Raw genomic sequence first — 20,948 nt, 5'->3', positions numbered from 1 at the left:
CCATCCCATCGGGCTCCTACTTTCTCAGGGATACCAAATAACAGCAGAGGCAGTAACAGTAACAGCTAACGCCACATGCCATTACAGACGGCCAATCTCCTCCAAAAACAAGACCAGAGAGACAGAGCTGAAAATGAGAAAGGTCATAACGCAGAACTATGTTATCACACAGAGTCCATCTGCAGCAAGGACAGCACCAGGCAGAGGAACTACGGCATGCACAGCAGCTGATGAAGCATTTCATGGGCAGCTGCAAAGCTGCTCTGCTGGATCAGACTTCCAGGCAGACAACGCTCCCCATCCCAGCCAAAAATCCTGACACCTTTGAGTTACGTTTGCCAGCAGCCGGAAGCACAGACCTGACTGGAAACCATTACCAAACCCTTCTGCCACACAGAAGGGACACGGCTCGCTGAGGACAATTTTAAGCAAAATTCCCCTTCCTCAATTTCTGGTGCCAACATTACAAGATCCATTCAAGTAGTTTTTAATCAATAAAGAAAAGAATTTATAAGAACTTTATAATGAATCACTGCCCTAATGGGTGAATGTTCAGAGATGCGAATATTTCACCTTAAGCACTCATATGCAAGAAAAATTGCTATGAAGAAATTAGAATTATGTATGGGTTTAACATCTAAGCTGAATTCTCACTGAACAGTCTTTGAGGATACACTGCAACGTAAGTCCTACCACCACAGTTTGTCTCTGTTTTAAACGCAAACGCTTCAGTGAAAGTATTCCAAGTGCAGTCACCGGAGCTGCGCTGCCCATACAACCACAGATGCAGGTTGGTGTTATTCAGCCTCTTCCCCAGCAATTGCACTTGAAGGCACCAGTGTATGAGCTACTGGACTGGGAAACTCCAGTTCTCAGAAGAGTCACTGAGCTCAAAGCTGTGTCTGAAATGTCTCATTTCTTCTGTGCACTCTCTGTTGAAGACCATCAGGAAACTTTCCCCGTCCCGAGCTTTATGAACTAATTAAGGGAAAACAAACCCCAATCATAACACCCAGCCCAAGGCCTGGAGGAAGCTCGTCTGCTGAGCCCCAGCTTGGGCTGAGCTCCCACAGCCAGGTTACAAACCCCTGAAAATAGGGGGGGGGGAAAAATGGAGAAAACCCAGAACAGAGAGAACCCAACTACAGGGCGCTGCCTGCACCCCTGTAAGGACAGAGGTAACAGCAGTGACTTGATTCTAGTTTGCTTTGTTACACTTTCAAATGAGAATCACCTCAACATTAAAAAAAATAAAAACCACACACACAAGCAAAACAAAATAAATAAATCTACACAGCAAAGCAGCCCCCTCCCCACCCAACAGAAGAAAAATTAAGACAAGCTAGTGAGATAGGCATTATGAAAGGATCTTTACAGCTGATTTCTGCTTTTTAAATTAATATAAAGGAGATCCATTTCTGGTTGTACTATTGTTTAATGTAGAAATGAAGCATCACAAGAAAAAAAAAAAGACCTGTTGTGCTTTTTGGCATTTTCCACTGACCCCTGCAAACTGTACAATAAGTTGTGTTCTCCAGAAACATAAAATTGAACTGGATTGTAATACAAAACCATTAACTGGTATAAACAAGTTACTGCCTCAATTCGAGTAAGCCCATTAAAAAAATAATAGAAAAAAAAGATGGCTGCAGCAAATAGTTAAGCATTTCTAGTTTTTGTGTGTGGCATTGACATCATTGCCTGGATAAGCTTGCTAAGTAAAAACATGCCATCGCGACTGCTAAAGAACGTTCACTTCCTAGTTTATCTATTACATGAATATAGTTTTGCACTGGTCATACATCTAAATGAAAGAATTCTACTGTAAAAGTGAATGCAGGGGCAGAAATATTAAATTAAAGCCACTGGTCCAAAAACTGTTCCTAGCAGGCTGGTCCACTTCTGATTTTCCTGGTCCTGTTATGAAGATTAGCACTCCTGGCTGGTACCAAAGAAAACTAAGGTTGCTGGTCTACTGCATCTTCCATTGCTTACAGATGAACACTGGTCCAGTTCAGGATATTAGGAACAACAAATGGTCTTTACTTCCTTATCAACTTATCGTGGATTACAAACAGTACGTTGCTCTCTGAAGTGATTCTTTGCCACTTTTCTTCACAAGGCAGCAGCCAAAGCATCCTCCCTTTTCTTAAGGTTTGTGATTAACTTTGCTACAATGCATAGAGAGACCTCTCGTATAATTTCTTCTAGTATAGCATTTATTCTTTCCATCTAGCAGAAGAAAGCTCTCGATGAAACCTTCCATTCATAATAAGAATGCAACTCTTTTGAACTCAAACAGTTTTATTTAATGTTCTCTTGCAGACTTTCTGCAAAGTAGGTTCTTTTGGGAAAAAAAGGTTGTCCTGGAATACCAAGTTAAAAACGTGAGCCGAACTAAACATGCTATACACATGCTGATAAGAATTTAACACACATTCATCCGTATGGGCACTCTTCAGTAGACTGGACCAGTGTTTCAATGCAAATTCCAGCCCCCAGAGAACTACATGGTTTAGATTTCACAGTATGACTTTTCCCCTGTAATCTGGGAAAAAAAAAAACCAACAAACTTAACTGGTTAATTGACCGAGTTCCTAGCTACTCTGTCCATCAACGTTCTGAGACATCAGAAAAGACTGCACCACTTCTTCAGTGGATTGAGGACTGCTGCTTACATCCTCCAGGGCATCTGTAACTGAGAACTGCCGATCCCGCAACCGGTTCCAATTGGCCAAGATATTGTGGTACTCAAAAACCTTCTCATAATTGCCAATGGAATTGTACAGTTTAATGAGACCTCTGTAATCATATTCAAGTCCACTGTATCCTTCACCAAAAAGCTTCTTTCCTAAAGAAAGGTGAGAGATAACAAGATTAAAATTCAGTATTTAAATTGTAACCACACAAAAAGAGAAATACTGCGTTTTATTTTTAGTTCTGCACTAAAAAGATTAATACACACTTTAATATTAAAAAAAAGCTTATTAAAGCTGCTATGTAGACAAAACACCATAAGAATCACCTACCAATTGCTATGGATCTCAAATAAAGCTTTTCAGCATTTTCATATTGATTCATATCATAGTTATAGAGAGAAGCTAGATGTCCCACTGACAGTGCAACTTCATAATCCTCCTGGCCCAGGAGCTGCTCCTTAATCTGAATTGCCTTGATGTGCATTTCCTCTGCTTCCTGTGAGGAACAAATCCACGTGGGTCAGACACCACTCACCACACCATAAGGACTTCAGGAAATGACTACGCAGTGGTAAAGTAGTTGAGCATTTCATAAAGGGCAAAAAATAAAAGACAGGAAGGCCAGAACCAGACCAAGGTCTCCAAATTCTTATTTTGGATCATCAGCAAGTAGTATCACTTTGCATCCCATCCCCAAAGGGATCTTAATTTTGTGCACAGCTTTGGACAGGTGAAATATTAAAATGCTCTAGCCATGAAACTATCAATGGAGGTTATGAACCAGGGACATAAAGAACATTTTGCTTCGACAGATTTATAGATGTCCTGTCAAGAGATTTACATCAATAGCTCTCACCTTAAACTTTCTCATGGACTGATACAGTCTTCCAAGGTTGCCATAATGTTTTGCTGTTTGTACATTAAACTCCCCAAAGGCTTTTTTAGCTAACTGAAGTGAGGACAGATGCAAATCATGAGCTTCTTGAAGTAACCTCTGCTCAGTTTCCTTGTTATGACAGTCTATTGCAATCTCCTCCAGGATAAGTGCTGAGAATAAGAAGAAAAACAACATCACCATGTTCTAAACACAGATACACCAACTATAGGTAGCAGAAAAGCCATCCACCCAAGAAATCTCAGGAGATATCTAAGTCAGGATTTGTATTTATTACAAACTGCTTTCAAATGATATAACCAGATATCAAAGTTAACAACACATTCTTAGATTCTGTATTTTTACTACTATTATTCAAAGAAAAGGTTTTAACACTTAGCTGAACTAATTAAAACTCATGTTTTAGAAGCATATTGTCAAAACTCTGAGGACTACAGGGAATATTCTAGAGCAATTTTCACTTAGGAAAAAGCTTTCGTTACATCACCTCTGTTGGGAACAGAATAAACACAACTGAATGATCTCCACTGACAAAATATTAAACTGTTCCAGTAATGCAATTAGGGGTACTACCTTTAACTCTCTTTGAAGATGCCAAGAGAAGATGGTCTTCTGGGAGAATGTGAGTTATAATGCCAATAGCACGTTCAGCATGGAATCTGAAAGAGTTCAAATGTATGCATCCTCAGTGCTATTTAAATTAGCAGCTGCATGGTAAAGAATTACCAACATAAATGCAGATGTTCACTGTATTGAAGCTCTTGTATAAAAATCCATATAACTTAAAACTTTCTTCCCCAGCATTTGCAGTATTAGATTTACTGCCATCCCCTCAAATAGATGTACTCACAGTGCATTGTCAAATTTTCCAGAGCTGTACTGGTGAACATAAGATGAATAAGCCAAATCTTCGTGAGCTGTAGCTACATGTATGTTTTTACCTCCAAACACAGACTGCCGGATGTCAAGAGCTGTCTGAAAGAGTTACAAGAACACCATTACATCAGTTAACACAAGGAAAAGAAAGCAAACCAACTTATGCATCTTACTGCTAAAGAAGGAGAAAAAAAAACAGTCCCATGGCTCTGAAATTCTACAAGTCCACACCCATATCCTTGGGACACCAAATCAAGAAATCACTCAAGGGACAAGGAAAAAAAAAAAACCAAGAAAGTAAAGATCCCAAACCAAAAAGCACTGCAATAATTAAATGAAATAATTATCCTGTATTAAAAACACCTGAGTTTCAGTAGGAATATCTAAGATATTTTCAGTATTAACAGAAACCAAATGCATTTAGCCCTGCTGCATACCTGATAGATTGCAACAGATTGGCATATATTGTCTACGTTGAGCAAATAAAATCCATAGTCTAGTAGTGTATCAGAATATTTGGGGTGCTTGGCTCCAAAATGCTCCCTGTGGAAACACACTTGCATTACTCATTGAGGCAAGTTAAGAGTAAATTTAAAGAGGGGTTTTTTTTGGAATGGTACTCACCGGGCAAGATACACTGCATGTTTTATCAGCTGTTCAGCCTTCTTGAACTCACGTTTTACAACACAAGCCTAAGCAGGTTGAAATGAAACACGTGAAGAGGTTACAGTCCGAATCCTTCTCCTCGAGATCTTGCCTCAATTTCTATTACTTTTAATTCTAGCATCACAACTATCACTAAAGGACTTTTTGACTTCTTTAACAAGTGTTCACAGAAAGCATCAAATATTTTACTTTGACATAAATGACCAAAAAGAAAAGAAAAGTGGGAGAGTCTGAACTCACCTTAGAAGCTTGTCGCAAAACATCCACTACTACTTTTACAGGCAGGCCAACTGTGATCTCCTTCATAGCCTCTATACACCACTTGTAAGCCTGTCAAACAAAGTTACCAACATCACTGATCTGAACCATCGCTGTGTTGCAATGGAAAGAAAAATACAGACTGGTCATTTATGTTAAGATTAAAAAAAACCCACTGCTTAGTTGCCACGGTTTGATGAAGCTGAAGAAACTCTCTTAAGCTTAACGCAGAACACAGTACTTTATACTATGCTAAGGTCTGCATAATCAAAATGAATGTTAATATATTTCAAAGGAATAAGGTATTTTGTAATGTTTAACCAACCCTTACAATCACTATCACAGACATCAGCTGCCTGGTTAATGAATTTAGGAGCTAAAAACCACAGCCACACAGAAGTCAACTGTTTTTGTAAACTAGCTGCAAAGTGCTACCTCCCCCTATTTCTTTTTGCCTATTAAAATAAAGTTTATGTAATATGTAATTTACTGATAACCAAAATACACAAGCACCATTGAGAGCCTGCACTCAGGACATACACAGAAACTAGATGGTAAAGCAAGTATACCTCTGGTACTGCCACACAGGTACCAAGAAAGATGCAGAACTGAGACTAGAAAGATAACTTGAACAGTGAGCTGGCCGTGGCAAGTCCTAGCAGATTTCATAACCAGTTTCCCAAAGCAAAACAAAAACAATCTAACCCTACTCACCTCATCATAGTGGCTCTTGGCAAAAAGCAATGCACACAGTTCCCCGTACAGTGCTGCTTTGTTTGCTTGCTGACCATGTTTTGCAAGTTTGTCCATGTAAGACTGAGCCAGTTTGAAAGTTTCTTCTCCCAAGTGATATTTACAGTTACCATTTCGAACATGGAGCAACCTTGCAAAGATACAAAGAGATTTTCTGATCAGTGATTGAGTAAAACATTACTATCTGCTGCAGTATCACTGATCTACAATCTGGTATCATAGTTAGAAGGGAAGAGGGCTGTCCTCCCAGCAGAACTGCACTGTCTGAATTCAGTAATTCAAAAGAGCTGTTCACAGAAATTTGTTTCAGTACTCTGTGCTTTGCATCTTGCATGGCAAGAACCTCCACTGTTGGAAATACCAAGTGATTTTTTCATGTTGAAGCATATCCAATGCTCAAATCACTTTGGTGTGTGTGGCTTTGCTTTATTTTTCCATTATCCATTCTCAAGACTGATAAAATCTCACTTCTAAAACTCAGTAATATATAGTATTAAACCCATTCTACCTCCTTCCCAAACTGTGGTAAACTGAGACACACAATAAGCACAAACTCTTCTGCATGCATCTCTGCACTTTGTCCTCAGTCTTTAAGCAGTACAGTGTATCATAAATAATTTTATAAGAGATTCAATTACAACCATTCTACACAAGAAAACATCTGGAAGTAATGTCATTCTCTGGACTGTCAGGAAAGATGGGACACCACTGCTGGATGGCATTAGCAGTCAGGCACAATTCACAAATGGGGCTGAAAAAGGCTATTTTAAAATGCATTCAATATTATTTACAGTGTTGTTTACTCTGAGACAACAGCACATACAATTTTAGTTGTCCTGCTGTTCCTGAGCTTACCTTTAGCTGTCATATTTGTTTCCAGGATTGACAGCCTTTGAATTCTAGAAACAAACATGACACCCACCTGAGTGTTCGTAGATGAGCAACACTCACAGGGAAATTTTGGATTACAGGAAGAGGAATAGTACTTAACAATAGCTGATTTTAGTACTGTCCAGCAGGAATACAAGCAGTGAGACAGCCAGTTTTGAAGGAATAAGCAAGCATATCTGCTCAGACTGATCTGGTGCCATCCTGACAATCCATCCTGAATTTAGAGTTTTGAAAGCTCTGACCCTTTGATACCCAGCATTGAATTAACACCACCACAAAAGACAACGTATTTGTCACAGTTCACAACAACTCTGAACAGCCTCATTTTCTCCACCTCCACTGTTTCTTAACACCACATCTTTTCCCATCCAAAAGACCAACAGAAGCTTCAGTAAATGGTGAAATACAGGCAAGGAAACACAGCAGTACTGAAGCACATGCTGTTTCTCTAGACCAGTAACAGTTTCAGCTTATGGCTTCTATTTAGAACAACAGTAAAGAAGATTTTTGTTATTGAAAGCTGATGCTTATTTACTTTAAAGGGATGCATTAGAAATGTGTGTGCTATCATATTCCAAGCCTAAAGGGCAGAATTGTATTCCTACTTCATTGCAGGCAAAGAAAAGAGACAGCTGTTCCTTCCTATTACAAATGCTTGCCATTTAGCACATATGAGATTTTGGTAAACTATCTTCCATTGTCCCTCATGGAGATCTGTTATTAGACAATGAGTAATAGAGACTGAAACACATCAGGAAAGCCTTTGTAAGCCAGGAGGACAACATAACACAGGAAAAAAAATCAGAACATAATACATGACTGCAATAAGCAGCTTAAACTCAAGCTATGAGCTAATGTGCAGGTATAACATTTTATACCTTTTATGATACATTATGAAAGATCTTCTAATAAACTTACAGTGGAACGAGAGAACAATTTAGATCTCTGATCAGTATTTCTCTTCTCTAAACCTGTTTCCTATAATCTCATTTCTTTTTCTATATTTGGAGAAGGTGAGTGAGTTTATTTTTAAGGCAGTTTTCTCCAGCACACTGAACTATCAGAAACAATTCTGATTAATTACAAGGCAAAGGACCAAGAACTGACAGTAGCACTACAGCTAACATTTTCCTATCTGAGGAAAGTGTACATGCACATCCAGACTCTCCTGGCATCACCTTATTTCTGGAACAAAAGCCAGTGCTGCAGCAGGATACTGAAGAGAGGACCTGAAGCTTCATAGCCCTAATTGGTAGTATATATTAATATGTACCTCATGGTCAGACACATGGGAATTAAAGGTAAGCTCACCTCACACAACACTCTACTGCACGAAACCAGTGAAGTATTTCATCGTGAAGGGTGCACAGCTGAAGGCAGGAAAGAAATACCTTCTCAGCATCACTATACCACCCTGCATCTGATAGGAACCCTCCTGGAAAAATCAAGAAGAAAGAGAATTTTGAACAGTAAAGTGCTTTTCTAGGAAAAAGCATCTGCTCAGATATTACAAGAACACTTACTTCGTTACAAACCAATAGGAAAACAGAAGTTCAGTATTTCCTATGCCAAAATACACAACCCTCCCAACAGCTTAGGGGGAAGGCAGGAAGTGAGAGCAAAGGAAACATACTACAAAGCTTCATAAAACTGCATGCTGTGCATAGGAGTGCTGTCAGAGTTAACCCTCCAGTCCTGAACTGAAGAAGAAACAAGAGCAGAATTCTCCTTCAGGTGAGCATGACTTCTGGTATTCCACGGTTTTTCCATCAAGAAACACTTGCAGCACAAGAATGATGCAAAGTCTTATCATTAACTACCACATTTATACATTTTATATTTGAAATATACGAAATAGCCAAGAGCAGCCTAAGATTTAAGGTATTTAAATGTAATATATATGTAAGCCACCAAGTGACTTTCTGAAAACATGCACTCTAAACACACACGTCCTTGAAACAAAATTATGAAGAGGAAAAACAGCATTAGTCTAACTGAAGCTTGCACAGAGAAATATCACACTTCACAGTCTAAGTGACTAACCTAAAACAAAACCAATCTGGATTGCTTTTTCTTTTACAGCAGAATCCGATTCTGCTATGTAGGAACACCGTCTACTGAAAGAGTAGGCCAGCACAGAAGCAACTTTTACTCCATGGTCCATCAAAGCCTGAAAACAATGATGAAGCAGATGTCTGAAACAAAAGAAAACAAGACTTGTTATACTGAAAGTTTTTAAAACAGTGCAGTTAGTTGGCATGAGCACCGTGGGCACAAATGAGTAGTGATTCAGGGAAATAACTCCAACCTTCCCTCAAGCCAAAAGCAGATGAATACAAGCACAATTGACAACCTCAAGGCTAATGGGTTACAGTTGTTGGATTACCCAAAAAGTAAAATGAGCGTACACACAGCTCTTTATGAGGACACCCTCCAGAGTAGAAGGAGGATAAGCTGCCCACACAGTGTTAGAACTGGAAAACAAAGCTTTCTATTAAGAATTTGTGGGTGGGGAAGCCTGAAAGCCCACCCCTGCCCCAACTGATGCTGAAATGGCCAATACATGAGCACTGATGAACCCATTAACATCACATATATGGGGAGGAAGATATGTTTAAAGGTGCAAAGCTTATCCTGGTAACAAAGGATCTGATCTGATATCTTCCAGATTCAAAACTTAGGTCAAGGGCTAAGAGCTGAAATGAGCACATCAGTATAAGAAGCAGCTTACCTTTTATCTAAAGCTCGCAGCACCTTTGCAAAAACTTCTAGTTCACAGAATTCACTACCCAGCTGGCATAAGCGGCCCTGCTGGTAAAGCTGAAAGAAAAATACAAATATATTTAAAAATGTAAGACCTGGTGCTCTCCTGGGAAATTTAACACACCGGTAAGGATGGCTTAGGAAATCTAGAGCTCAAAGTACAGTAGAATAAATAATAAAAAGGAATAATTCCACTATCTCCACACAGGAGAACAACTTCAGTGATAAAACTTAAACACACCAGCTATAAGAGCTCCACATTTGGTTTCAAGTTCTTTTAATCCTTTTTTTCCTTCCTCCTTTCTCCAGATGCTCACTACATCTACCTGCATCATTAAAATGCTGCAACTCCTAAGGAAGAAAACAAAGACAAAACCAAAAAACCTAATGAAGTTAACAAAAATAATAACAAATGGCTTCTTTGATATCAGATCAGATACTTTTTTTTTTTTTTTTAATTAAAGAGACTATCACAGAGCTGTGTGGAGAGGTTTTAAAAGATTTGTAAGTGGAAATGCAAAGCCAAAGCCCAAATTCAAACAACTGATTGTGATCCTACAAAACTCCAGCCTGTCTGGAACAAAGGCTGAGGCAATGAAATTATTATCCAAGAAAACAACCCCAAACCCACAAGTTCTGCAATGGATGACTCACCAATACTCAGAGCTAAACACAGGCACGAGCCCTGACCCCATTAATACCTGAGCTTACATGAGTAATTCCTGCTGGAGTAAACGAGCATGTTCATGAATTTATTAAAAGCAATGCCTGGTTTTATGCCGAAACCAATTTCTATCTGCAGACAAGCAAATATATCAGTTAGCGTGCTCATAAAAAGCAAACCATGGAGACAGCTCTTTGTGCAAAGCAAAGCTAAGCAGCAGAGCTCCCTGCTATGCTATGCTATAAATACTAAGAATTTACATAGGTGCAGAAAGCGGCTGCAAAAATATATGACAGAAATCCACCAGGGGTTGTTAAATCCAGGTACCCTGACGTCCCTGAACCACAGATGTAAAAAGCAGGGTGTGCAGCAAGAAAGCAGCACAGCCCACCTGCCCCAGACAGCTGGCAGCAGCCTCTGTCAGCACCATAGGATGGGTGGGCTCAGGACTGCTGTGGGACAAGCATGTGTTATTTTAGGTATTATAGGATGCTCTCTGCATTTTTATTATTTAAGATATTTTTTGCAAGGCAGCAGCTCTATGGGGAGAAGGAGAAACAAGCAGCACACACCTCAAGTCTCCCCAGATGCTACCTCTTGCAGCACTCGTCGTTCCAGAGCCACCCCTGACCTTTCCTTTACTGTGTGATGCCACAGCAAGACACTACAGCTCACCAGCACGCACACACCAGGGTGTGCACTCACACTTTACACCATCACAAGTGTGCAGGTAATGCATTCCAACAGTTACTCAGAAAACCAATGCTATTACATTCCAACATGCTCTGTCCAAGACCAGAGTGCTCCTATCAGCAGCAATGAGGAGTCAGCCACTCTCACTATGCAAGCAGGTGAGATGGAGGCATTATTTACACACAGAATGCTCAGGTACAAACACAGATTTAATGAAAACTTCAGTATTTCTGAGTTCTAATAATTCCTTTAAATACTTTCATTGATTAAGAGCCATCTATCTGGAGCATCTTTTTATCCACAAGCCCAGGAAGCAGGTCAGTGAGTACTCCAACCAAGCACATCCCCAGTCAGAAATCTCATTTTAGTCTGATGCTCCTCATAAAGCACATGACAATGATTCTGCAGCACAAGCTTGTAATTTTAACAGAACCTACCAAAAAAAGAAAAAACTTCAGAAGTTCCTTGACCTAATAATGTCAACTGCCAGGAATGAATCTTTTCCTTTTAGTCAACTATTTCACTGGAAAAAAAAATAAAAATAAAAAAGGAAGTCTTAAACAGTACAATCTGCACTGTTCCTCGCATGAAACAGTGCCGTGTCCCTGGACCTGAAACAAATCAGAGCCTGAGTGCTTTTCCTACTGACAGTGCCCTGGTGGTGAGGGGGAAGGGGGGAAGCCCCAAACCACACCCTCATTTTTCATCTCTTATTTTGGGTCCAAAGGTCCAGACCTGCTCCTCACACGCCTCTCCCCAGCCCATCCAGTTTTTCCTGGTATAACCAGAAATCCAGTATCCTCAGAACATTTACCACACCACTCACCCCTTCCCTCCACACGCTGGCAAGCACTTGGGGAGCTGACTCTGCCTGAAGTGTCTTCAAACAGTTATAGCTGTTACAGCAATAGTTTCAGACAGAATTGGACATGGAAATCGTGAGTCTACGTCACATTGTGAAGCAATTCCAGCAGATTCAGTAACTCTCATTTGCTCATTGAGAAGCAGTTGCGAGTACCAAAGAAATGATTCTCTTGTTAGAGCTCCAGAGCCAGCATTCTTGACCACAAGCCTTGCTTCATAACAAAAAAAACCAAGAGTAATTCAAGAAAAACAGGCCCCAGCAAGAAAGGCAGAGATTTGGATTCCTGAAAAACTACTCTGTTCTTCAGAAGAAAGACTGATTTATTTATTTATTTTAGGCACAAGCTTAACCTATTTGCAGGTTATCAACGATTTCAGTATTAATTACAGTATGACTTCCATCTTACACTGCTCAAACTGACATTAAGTCTGGCATTGAAGACATGAACTGAGGAACACATTTCACATGCTGGCTTTTTATTACACAGTCCAACTGTTCTGTTCTGCTGTGGGAAAGCTCCCATGCCATCCTTCAGGAGCTAAGGATGACAGTGACTTACAGCACTTCCCCTAAGCATTCAGAAGATGCACATAGAGGTGCCTCCAGTTAAACATATAGCTTGTAGCTTATCTACTGCCATACCATCATGCACATGTAATCAGATGTGAGCTCTTGCCAGAGCTGCCTCTCTATAGGTTAAGCCAAGCTCTGATTCTTAGCAAACCCTTAAAGAGAGACATTCAACCACCAGCAAAAGCAAAGCCATGACTTGACAGAGAAAGTGGTACTTTTACCACCAGCACTCTCTGCTGTGCACAAATGTAAGAGCAATTACTTTTTCTAAGTCTCATCATAGTGCAGATTAACTCTAAACAGCTGTAAGTGAACCAGATGAATTGCAGTACTTCCAAATGAACAAAAAAATAAATAAGCTCCTACTGCTTCAGTTTAAAAGAGGCCTGAAAACAAAATGGGTATCTCAGTGAGAATTAAAGCTGCAAGAAGTCCAGAGGAGCTCCCCAGCACGATTCGTAATGCCCAATGATATAACATGGACCACTATACTGCATTTAAAAAGGGTTGTATGTTTAAATGACAAAATTTGTATTTAGAAAAGAAGTTTGGTTGCAACAACCTCCTCCCTTCTCTACTTAACAAAGAGAGAAAAAGATTTTTTGAAGTCAGTGCATTGAATCAGCCCATTGAGAAACGACTCTTCAAAAGCCCTGGGGGACAAGCTTAGAAAGTAGTCTGTTAGAGATCTGGGTACTTTCATCTCTTAAAAATCTATTTCAAAGTCATCTATGAAGCTCCTGGGTGAGATTAATTCTACCCCGATATCGTTCAGGGCTTGAAAAAATAATTAATCAACCTTCACAGCTCTCTGTGGAAACCATGCTGCCAGTCAGGAAGCTGATCTTCAAGAATCTCAAGCAATATAAACAAACAACCAAAAGGCCTGTATTTAATAAGCCTAATTTAACAGATAACTTCAGGAGCTTATGCTCTACGTGCACAGCACACTTCACATTTCCACTCACTGCTCTTCCTGGATCACATCAGCCATGCTGGGTTTTCTGTCTGATTTACTTCCACACAAAACCCCCAGCACAAGGGCTGCAAAGCGCTCACATACCCATAGATTCTTCTCAGCAAGAAAGCAATCCATTGTCTACCTGGTTTGCTTTGACTGAAGCTCAACCAGTACAGTCAAAATTAAGTGGAAACAAGAATTATAGCTTCAGCAGCAGTTGAACACTTTGTTTTTCCATAGTATCACCTCACTGTCTGAGTTATGAGTTTTAGTGCCTAAGATTCAACAAGGACACTGGAAAAAAAAAAAATAGGCAAGCCAAAGCATATCAGGATTAAAAACCACACGGAAGCTCAAAGAGAAAAAAGCAAAACAAAGGGCAAAGTAAATAGTAAGACTCTGAAGAGGGGTAAGCAATTCAGGGAGTTGCAAGCCAAAGACATAACAGTATGAGATGTTTCGGCTCCAGTGAGACTACAGATAAGGCACGTATTAAAATCAAGGGCAATAATCACTGGAGCAAAGCTCGTGGCACAATGGTTCTCCTTCATTTGGAGGATTTAAAGAGAGGTGATAAACAGATATGACTGAATTCAAGCAGTACTCAGACACATCCCACTGTACACACCAGCCTGGGAGTCCGTATGTGTGCAGACAAGGAAATCATGCTTGTTTCCTCAAATACACATTTTATTTCTGATGCCCAAAAGCATAGCAGCACGAACTGAATTAAGCCTCTGTGCAATCACACTGATTGGTCACAGCAGGAACCCTACAAGACACAACCCTCTTGCTCTGGTTTTTCTGCCTCCCAAGACACACTGCTTGCTGTGACCTTGGTTGTACCCTTCTGGTCAGAAAGGCTTCAGAATGACACAATTACAGTTACACTTCATCTCATAGGAAGCCTATCCTTTCCTCCCTCACCACAGCCAGGAACATGAAGCTTTACAACAAACCAGATTCATTCCATACGATCAGAAAAGGATGCTTGTAATCCTTCCTTGTCAGTAACAGTCATCTCCACTGCAATGCACAGAATGGACACTCTATCCCACGTTGCCAAGTGTCAGCAAATTCCTGCTTACTCATTTTGCTTGGTTCAAAGAATAACTAGATGCAACGCGAGCACTTCTATTAGCCACACTTCTCTTTCTGGGGGGTTAACAGAGCGCAGTGAGAAGACAGTGCTCCAGCTCCACAGCACCCAGAAGCTGGAGATACCAGGATGTAAATTTAAAACCTGCTTTGATTCACATCAGCGTAGGAGCAGTCTGAAGTTTCATCAACTGTGTCAAAGCAGAAAAAGCATGACTATGGCCTCTTGGATTTTGCCTAGTTTTTTTTAATACAAAAAAAAGTTAGCATAGCACAATTAGTAAATGTTATAGGTCTGAAACAAATTGTCATCGACAATTGTTCCTGTGGTTAATGATCTCATCAGGAAACATTCAAGGAACACTGGATCCAAGTGACTTTAAAGAAAAATCAATGTGAAAAAACACAGCACACAAGCTATAAAAGACATTTCAGAAGAACATCAGATGAAACTCCTTGTTATCTATCCAGTGTAAGCCCAGGATCAGCTTGCTGCATAAATACCTACAATAGAGAGCACTATGACTAATGAAGCACTATCCCATCAAATACAGCTGGAGAACATAAGAACAAAAAAATACACAAATTACACAATGGGACATAAATCTGAAGTACAGGAAAAAAACTATGTGAGACATTAACTGAGCAGTTTTCAGACTGCAGAGGTTCAATGCTCTGTTTCTGACAAAATCTACATTATTCAGATGAACTCCCTCCCTCTGAACACCAACCTTCCCCCACAAAAGACAAAACAAAACCTTTTGATCTTCCAGATGTTGTAGAGGGGTTGTTTTGTTTTGTTTTTTGAGGACTGCAGTTTATTTCAGTTATCACTTTTTAACTAAAGTTTGGCATTTGCCACCACCACCAGCTGCCAGGCAATGCCCAGCTCATGTTTTAGTTGAGATGCAGCACGTTTCCCTCTTCAGCTCCTAAGCACAAGGCCTTCTCCTCTTCCTCGTGAGGGTTAATAAAAATAACCAAACTGACCAACCAATTTTACTAGGAAACAACACCACCAGGATATACAGAAACCTGCTAAAGAGACAAAGGAAACAAAATACACTGTATTTGCATATTTATTTTCCAGCTGCTACTTGCACCAGTTAGCAACTCTTACGAATGCAGATGTGATAGACTTACATTTTTTGTGGACATCTCCATGAGTGTTGTGCCCAGTCTCTATTAACTCATGAATGGTTGCAAGGAAAAGTCAAACGCCCATTTGATAAACAGAAACTACACCATAAAGATCCAGTCATGCCCCAGCTAGACCAGTACAGATTAACTTCATTGCAGGCACGATGATTTGATGTGTTATTTTTCATTTTTGAGGCTTCAGTCGCAGTGAAAATTGCCACTCAAAGACAAATACAGTCCATGCAAGGAACCTGCCTGCTCCTATCACTGTGCTACAGAACCTATTTCCTACTGAGCCCACAACAAAGCACTCCACAGCCACCAACCTCACGTTTGCTTCCCTGTTGTCAACTGTGAGCACACAGGTTTAGAAAACATGCCCTAGACATTAACAGCTCTGGAATCTTAACAACTGAAAGCAATTAGGATGGCTAATGAACAGGAAATAAAGGTGAGACACTATCACAACGCAGCTGAGTGCTGAAGGAGAGGGTACCCTGGTGGGAAAAAAATAAGATGGGAACTTTCTCAGGTGACACTTCCTTTCAGATCACAGCGTTCTGGCCATTTCCACCACTGTAACAATGTCACATCCTACCTCTGTCACCTTCATCAATATAACAAGGCTGGCAAACTCTGTAAACAAGACTGGCAAATCCTAACTTCAAGTGTTTGTACCAATGAACACATTAAAATGAATTTTCAAGTTCTGTATGGCCAAAATTAACATCCACAGAGGGTGTCAAAAGGAGATCTGACTGATGCCTTCTGTTAGTTCTGCAGTGGTGCTTTCTCCATAACACAAGATAGATGTGAAAGACTGAAAAAAAACCTTATATTCCTTTCAATTATCACCAAAAGACACTCCAAGGTCCAATGCAGACAGTTGTGCAAATTATACAGTACACACCAAACTGTCCTCAGAGGTATATGAGGAATAAGTACTGCTCCATGTGACACTAACAGACTGACAGCCTTTCAGCAACTACAAGGATGCAGTCAGAACAAGGATTTAGAAGACTTCTAGCTTGCCTTCTGTTAAGGATTGGTAGTGATTTTTGGAAATCCTACTCCTGGTTTCAACTGCTCATTGCCAGCACGTCCTCAGCATACACATACTAACCCATAATGGCATTGAATGTCTGCATCTTTGGAAAAGCACAGCGACTGTTTTCAGAATCAAAGAGCAAAACAAGCACCAGACACGGCACGCAGGGAACTGCTCTAAGGCGTGATGGAGTGCTCCTCCCAGCCTGGTTCACCAGTATACTTTGTATTCCTATAGCCATCCAAATACACAAAGCAAGAACCACCATTCCGCGTTGCACAGATAAATGCAAGCACTATTCCAGAAGACTTCTCTGAGCTGTGCTTTGAGATGCTGGCTGAAGGCAGACCTCTGCATGCAGAGCACCATTCAGTCAGGAACGGACTTGCTTTCAGCACCCCAGCTAAGATTTAGTTATATTTATGTGTTAACTAATTTAAATGCAACCATTAAAGAAGACATTCTCCAACAAGAAGCAAAGACCTGAAACACTACCTTACCATTGGTAGCACTGGCACAGCACTCACTAAACTACACCATGTCTTTATTTATTCTATATGTGGCAATCACAGAGATGTACATATACCATTATAGGTACACCTTACACATTTCAGATTACCAAGGGTCAGCTTGTTGTAAAATACAAGAATGATATTAAAACAATGCCAATTATCTTCATTAACAGAAATGACACTGGCTAGTGATTAGTACAAACAAACAGGTCCTCAGCATGCTCGTTACCATCTCCTGAACAAAACAATGTGTCACTTGTTAGGTGAGCTGAGCAAATAGATTAAAAAGTCTCTTTAGAAGTCAAATCTATTTCTGGATTATGTTTCATTATGAAACAACTCCAAATGAATCTGATACAATGCTACAACTGAAGAGTGTAATAGAAGTATACATAACCTATTAAGGTCACCTGCAGATGAGTTTTTAAAGAAAGTGGGAATAATACATATTAGGTACTACTATCTTTTGAAATTCTACGTTTCTTGAAGCCCTTGGGAACAATCCTTCATCTGTATGAATGTCAAGACAGACAGTGCCAACATCAATGGCCATCCCTGCCAGCAGCTGAATACAAGCCTCAAAATGTTCTCCCATTGTCGTTAGTCCCGTATCTATAGGGTTTATCTAACAACTGCTGCATCTCAACCAACCTCACCTTCCTTGAGCACGCTTACTGAGGCAGAGCATTTCCCACAGTCCTCAGCACTTAAGTGGAGCATTGGACACCCAGGATGCAGAAATGTACCTATGTGTTTCAACTGGTAGAAACAGTTTCTCTGTCTCCAGGAGTGATCAGTTTCTTCTAATATACTGTTTCTGCACAAACACTGGATGGACCGCTACTGACTCACAAAGACTTACCCAAAAAATTACTTCGTTTCACACATCCCAGGTTTTCTGAACTTTACTGGCAGAGGAAATAAAGGTTATTCCCCCCATTTTTTATGTTTATTTTTTAATACACTGAGCCTCTCCTGATGAATGCTTATTTCCAGTGGTTTCTTCAGATAGATGAAATGCTTAGTTGATGGACAGTAGAGATTAAGAGACCATCTCAGTACACCTTTTACTTTTAACTCCGTATATTTTAGAGGCACCTCAGTGAGAAACAGCCACCACGTGAAAGAATGACTTCAAAGCACCATTTCAAGATCCTCAACACCCTTCCCCTGGCTCCAACCAGATATCAAAAGCAGAAAAGCACAGCAGACCCAGCAACCTCCAACACAGACATCACCTTCTGCAAAGCGACGGGGAGGGAAGAAAAAAGAAAAAAAAAACCCAACAACAAAAAACACCCAACACAAACCCCCGCTCCCAAACCTCCCCGACCTCTTCTCCCCACCACCGGGGAAGCGGTGCCGCGAGGCCTCACCCCAATGGCAGCCCCAATCCTCCCCGGGACTCGGGCAGCCCCAGCCGCCCCACGGGGCCCGACCCCCCCCACCCCGGAGCCCCCTCCTCCGGCCGCGGCCCCGCAGCCCGAGCTCCGTGCCCGGCGCACAGCCAGGCCCCGCGCTCCCCGCAGGCCTCGGCCCCCTCCTCCCCCGTCCCCGCTCTCCTTCCCTCGGGCCCGGCCTCACCTTGTAATACACGTCGAACTGGATGTTCTCGGGCAGCGAGCGGATGTCCCGGCGCCGGGCCCGCCCGTAGCTATCCACCACGGCCGAGATCGCCGTGTTATAGAGCGTCTCGGGCACCCACTCGAGCTCCACCGCCGCCATCTTGGCTGTGCGGAGCCGCCTTCCCCCCACCCCCCGCCCGGACCGCTCCGCCTCACGGCTCCCGCAGCCCCCGCCGGCAGAGGGGTGGGGAGGAGCAGGGCGAGGGGCCGGGCTGCCCGAGCTGGGGAACGGGGGGGGGGTTACGGGCTGTGAGGGTGGGGCTGAGGTGGCCCTGCCGCCCCAGCGGGGCTCGGGGTTGGCGCGGGGCGGCCCCCCCGGCCTCGTGTGAGGGGCAGCTCGAAGCAGTACCCGAAGTTGACCCGTCCCGAGGCCCCTGTGCTAAAAACGGCCTTTTCTCTGCGTGAATTAACGCCTCGTGCGAAGCAGCGCCGTGTTTTGTCAGTGTCTCGTTATTTATTATGATATCTACTGATATCATGCTTTCGGTGCCGAGAAATCCGACAGAGTAACTTGACGCAGCAATGAAATATGTCAGGCAGGTACGGGTGCATGGGGGATCTCTCCACCAAACGTGCACGCCGAAGAGAGAAACGACTACACATTGAAAGGCATAACGTTAATATTCATCACATTCCAAAGATATGGACAGAAATTCCGATGTGAGTGACATCTGTGGTGGTCATAGGATGTAAAAGAAAATTTCCAGGTGTTAAGGGGATAGCATTATGTCTCCAGCATAACGTCTGCCTCATCTTCACAGACTCCCCCACTGAATTGCAAACAGCAATTCCATTTTTCTTCTCTGGACCCTCCACTGCATCATAAACAACCACCCTACCCACCACTGCGTTGTCCTTGTCTTCGTGGGATCACCCCTGTACTGAGTTGCAAACGGCAGCTCACTTCAGCAGTATGTGCATTTCTATGGTCCCTGTGTTTCTTCCTAAAGTTACCTGTTTGCTCTAGCTATGATGTCTAGTTTAGATTCAATTTGATTCAATTCTTTGAATCACTTTCTTTCCTAATTTGTTTTCCACGTGGGGCTTGCATGCTTTGCAAGGACCCTGCCCATGGGCAGTGCAGAGGAGCTCTGGGTCCAAAACAGCCCCACACTGTGCAGCCAACCCAGGGTAACACGGGTGGGACCTCAGGGCTTCACCACTCCATGCAGTACTCAATATCATCTCACGTTAATGCTCCGTTTGCCTGCTCTGTCACCCACCCGTTCCCATCCCTGTTTTTACAAGGGCACAACTTCATTGTAGAAGGAAGTGTTACAGGGGTGGGAAGAAATGAATAGGGCACCAAGAAACCTGTTACCTATCTTTGTCTTCAGGTGTTCTTTATTTTCTGAGCTCAGGTGGATTGCTTTCATTTGCGGAAAGGCAGCTGGCTTTTGTTAGCAATTGCCCCCCAAGGAGTGGAGGTTATTTACCATAGTTAGCTGCTGGAGGAGCTGGGAGATGTTGGTGGCCTTTCAGGGAAGTACAGGTAAGGCAGTTTTCCACTCTGTTACACTAAGGTTTTGATGATGCCTAGGGAATTGTAGTTTTTGTAATTAAGGTACTCTTCATTTTACTTAAAAATGAGTAATAAGATAATAACAATGACTGTATTCAAGGCAAGTGTAACTTCTAAGAGAATGCTATAGTAATAGGCCATATTTTTTTTAATAATTTTTCATTTTTGCCTTAAAAACACAGTAGGATTTGCTTGTTACTGTGTAATTTGGTTTGTAACAAGTACATCACAGGCATGTTGGGGGGGAACCTTGCCTTTGTGAAAGGATACAGTAGTAATGCTATGTCTCTAGAGTATCTCCTTACATTTGCAGTCCATAATTAATTGTGATAAAGCCTGGAGAATAATCTTGGTGGCTAAAGAGCTTTAATCTCTAGGTAGAAATAAAATTCAGCTATGGTGGCTTTTGTTATTTATTAGTATTGTAGGTTTAAGTATATTTATCT

The 20,948-nt window shown here is 41.5% G+C and overlaps 1 protein-coding gene across 1 annotated transcript; it reads right to left on the bottom strand.

Annotated features, from left to right (window-relative positions):
• Nucleotides 1-2,368: 2,368 nt before the first annotated feature.
• On the bottom strand, nucleotides 2,369-19,095 carry APPBP2 (amyloid beta precursor protein binding protein 2). Its single transcript, XM_065732061.1, has 13 exons — nucleotides 18,940-19,095; nucleotides 9,770-9,858; nucleotides 9,082-9,233; nucleotides 8,350-8,473; nucleotides 6,109-6,277; nucleotides 5,377-5,466; nucleotides 5,095-5,162; nucleotides 4,908-5,013; nucleotides 4,445-4,569; nucleotides 4,168-4,253; nucleotides 3,556-3,746; nucleotides 3,030-3,195; nucleotides 2,369-2,851 (listed from the first exon to the last, which is right to left on the bottom strand). Exons 1-13 carry the CDS (start codon nucleotides 19,078-19,080, stop codon nucleotides 2,598-2,600), a joined length of 1,761 nt encoding a protein of 586 aa, XP_065588133.1. The 5' UTR covers nucleotides 19,081-19,095; the 3' UTR covers nucleotides 2,369-2,597.
• Nucleotides 19,096-20,948: the final 1,853 nt, after the last annotated feature.

The sequence above is a fragment of the Cyrtonyx montezumae genome, unplaced genomic scaffold (genome assembly GCF_038088225.1).
Source record: "Cyrtonyx montezumae isolate F1298 unplaced genomic scaffold, pur_monq_1.0 scaffold_15, whole genome shotgun sequence".
NCBI classification, from domain to species: Eukaryota; Metazoa; Chordata; class Aves; order Galliformes; family Odontophoridae; genus Cyrtonyx; species Cyrtonyx montezumae.
The sequence above is the reverse complement of the archived record's forward strand: the minus strand, read 5'-3'. Positions and strand labels throughout refer to the sequence as shown.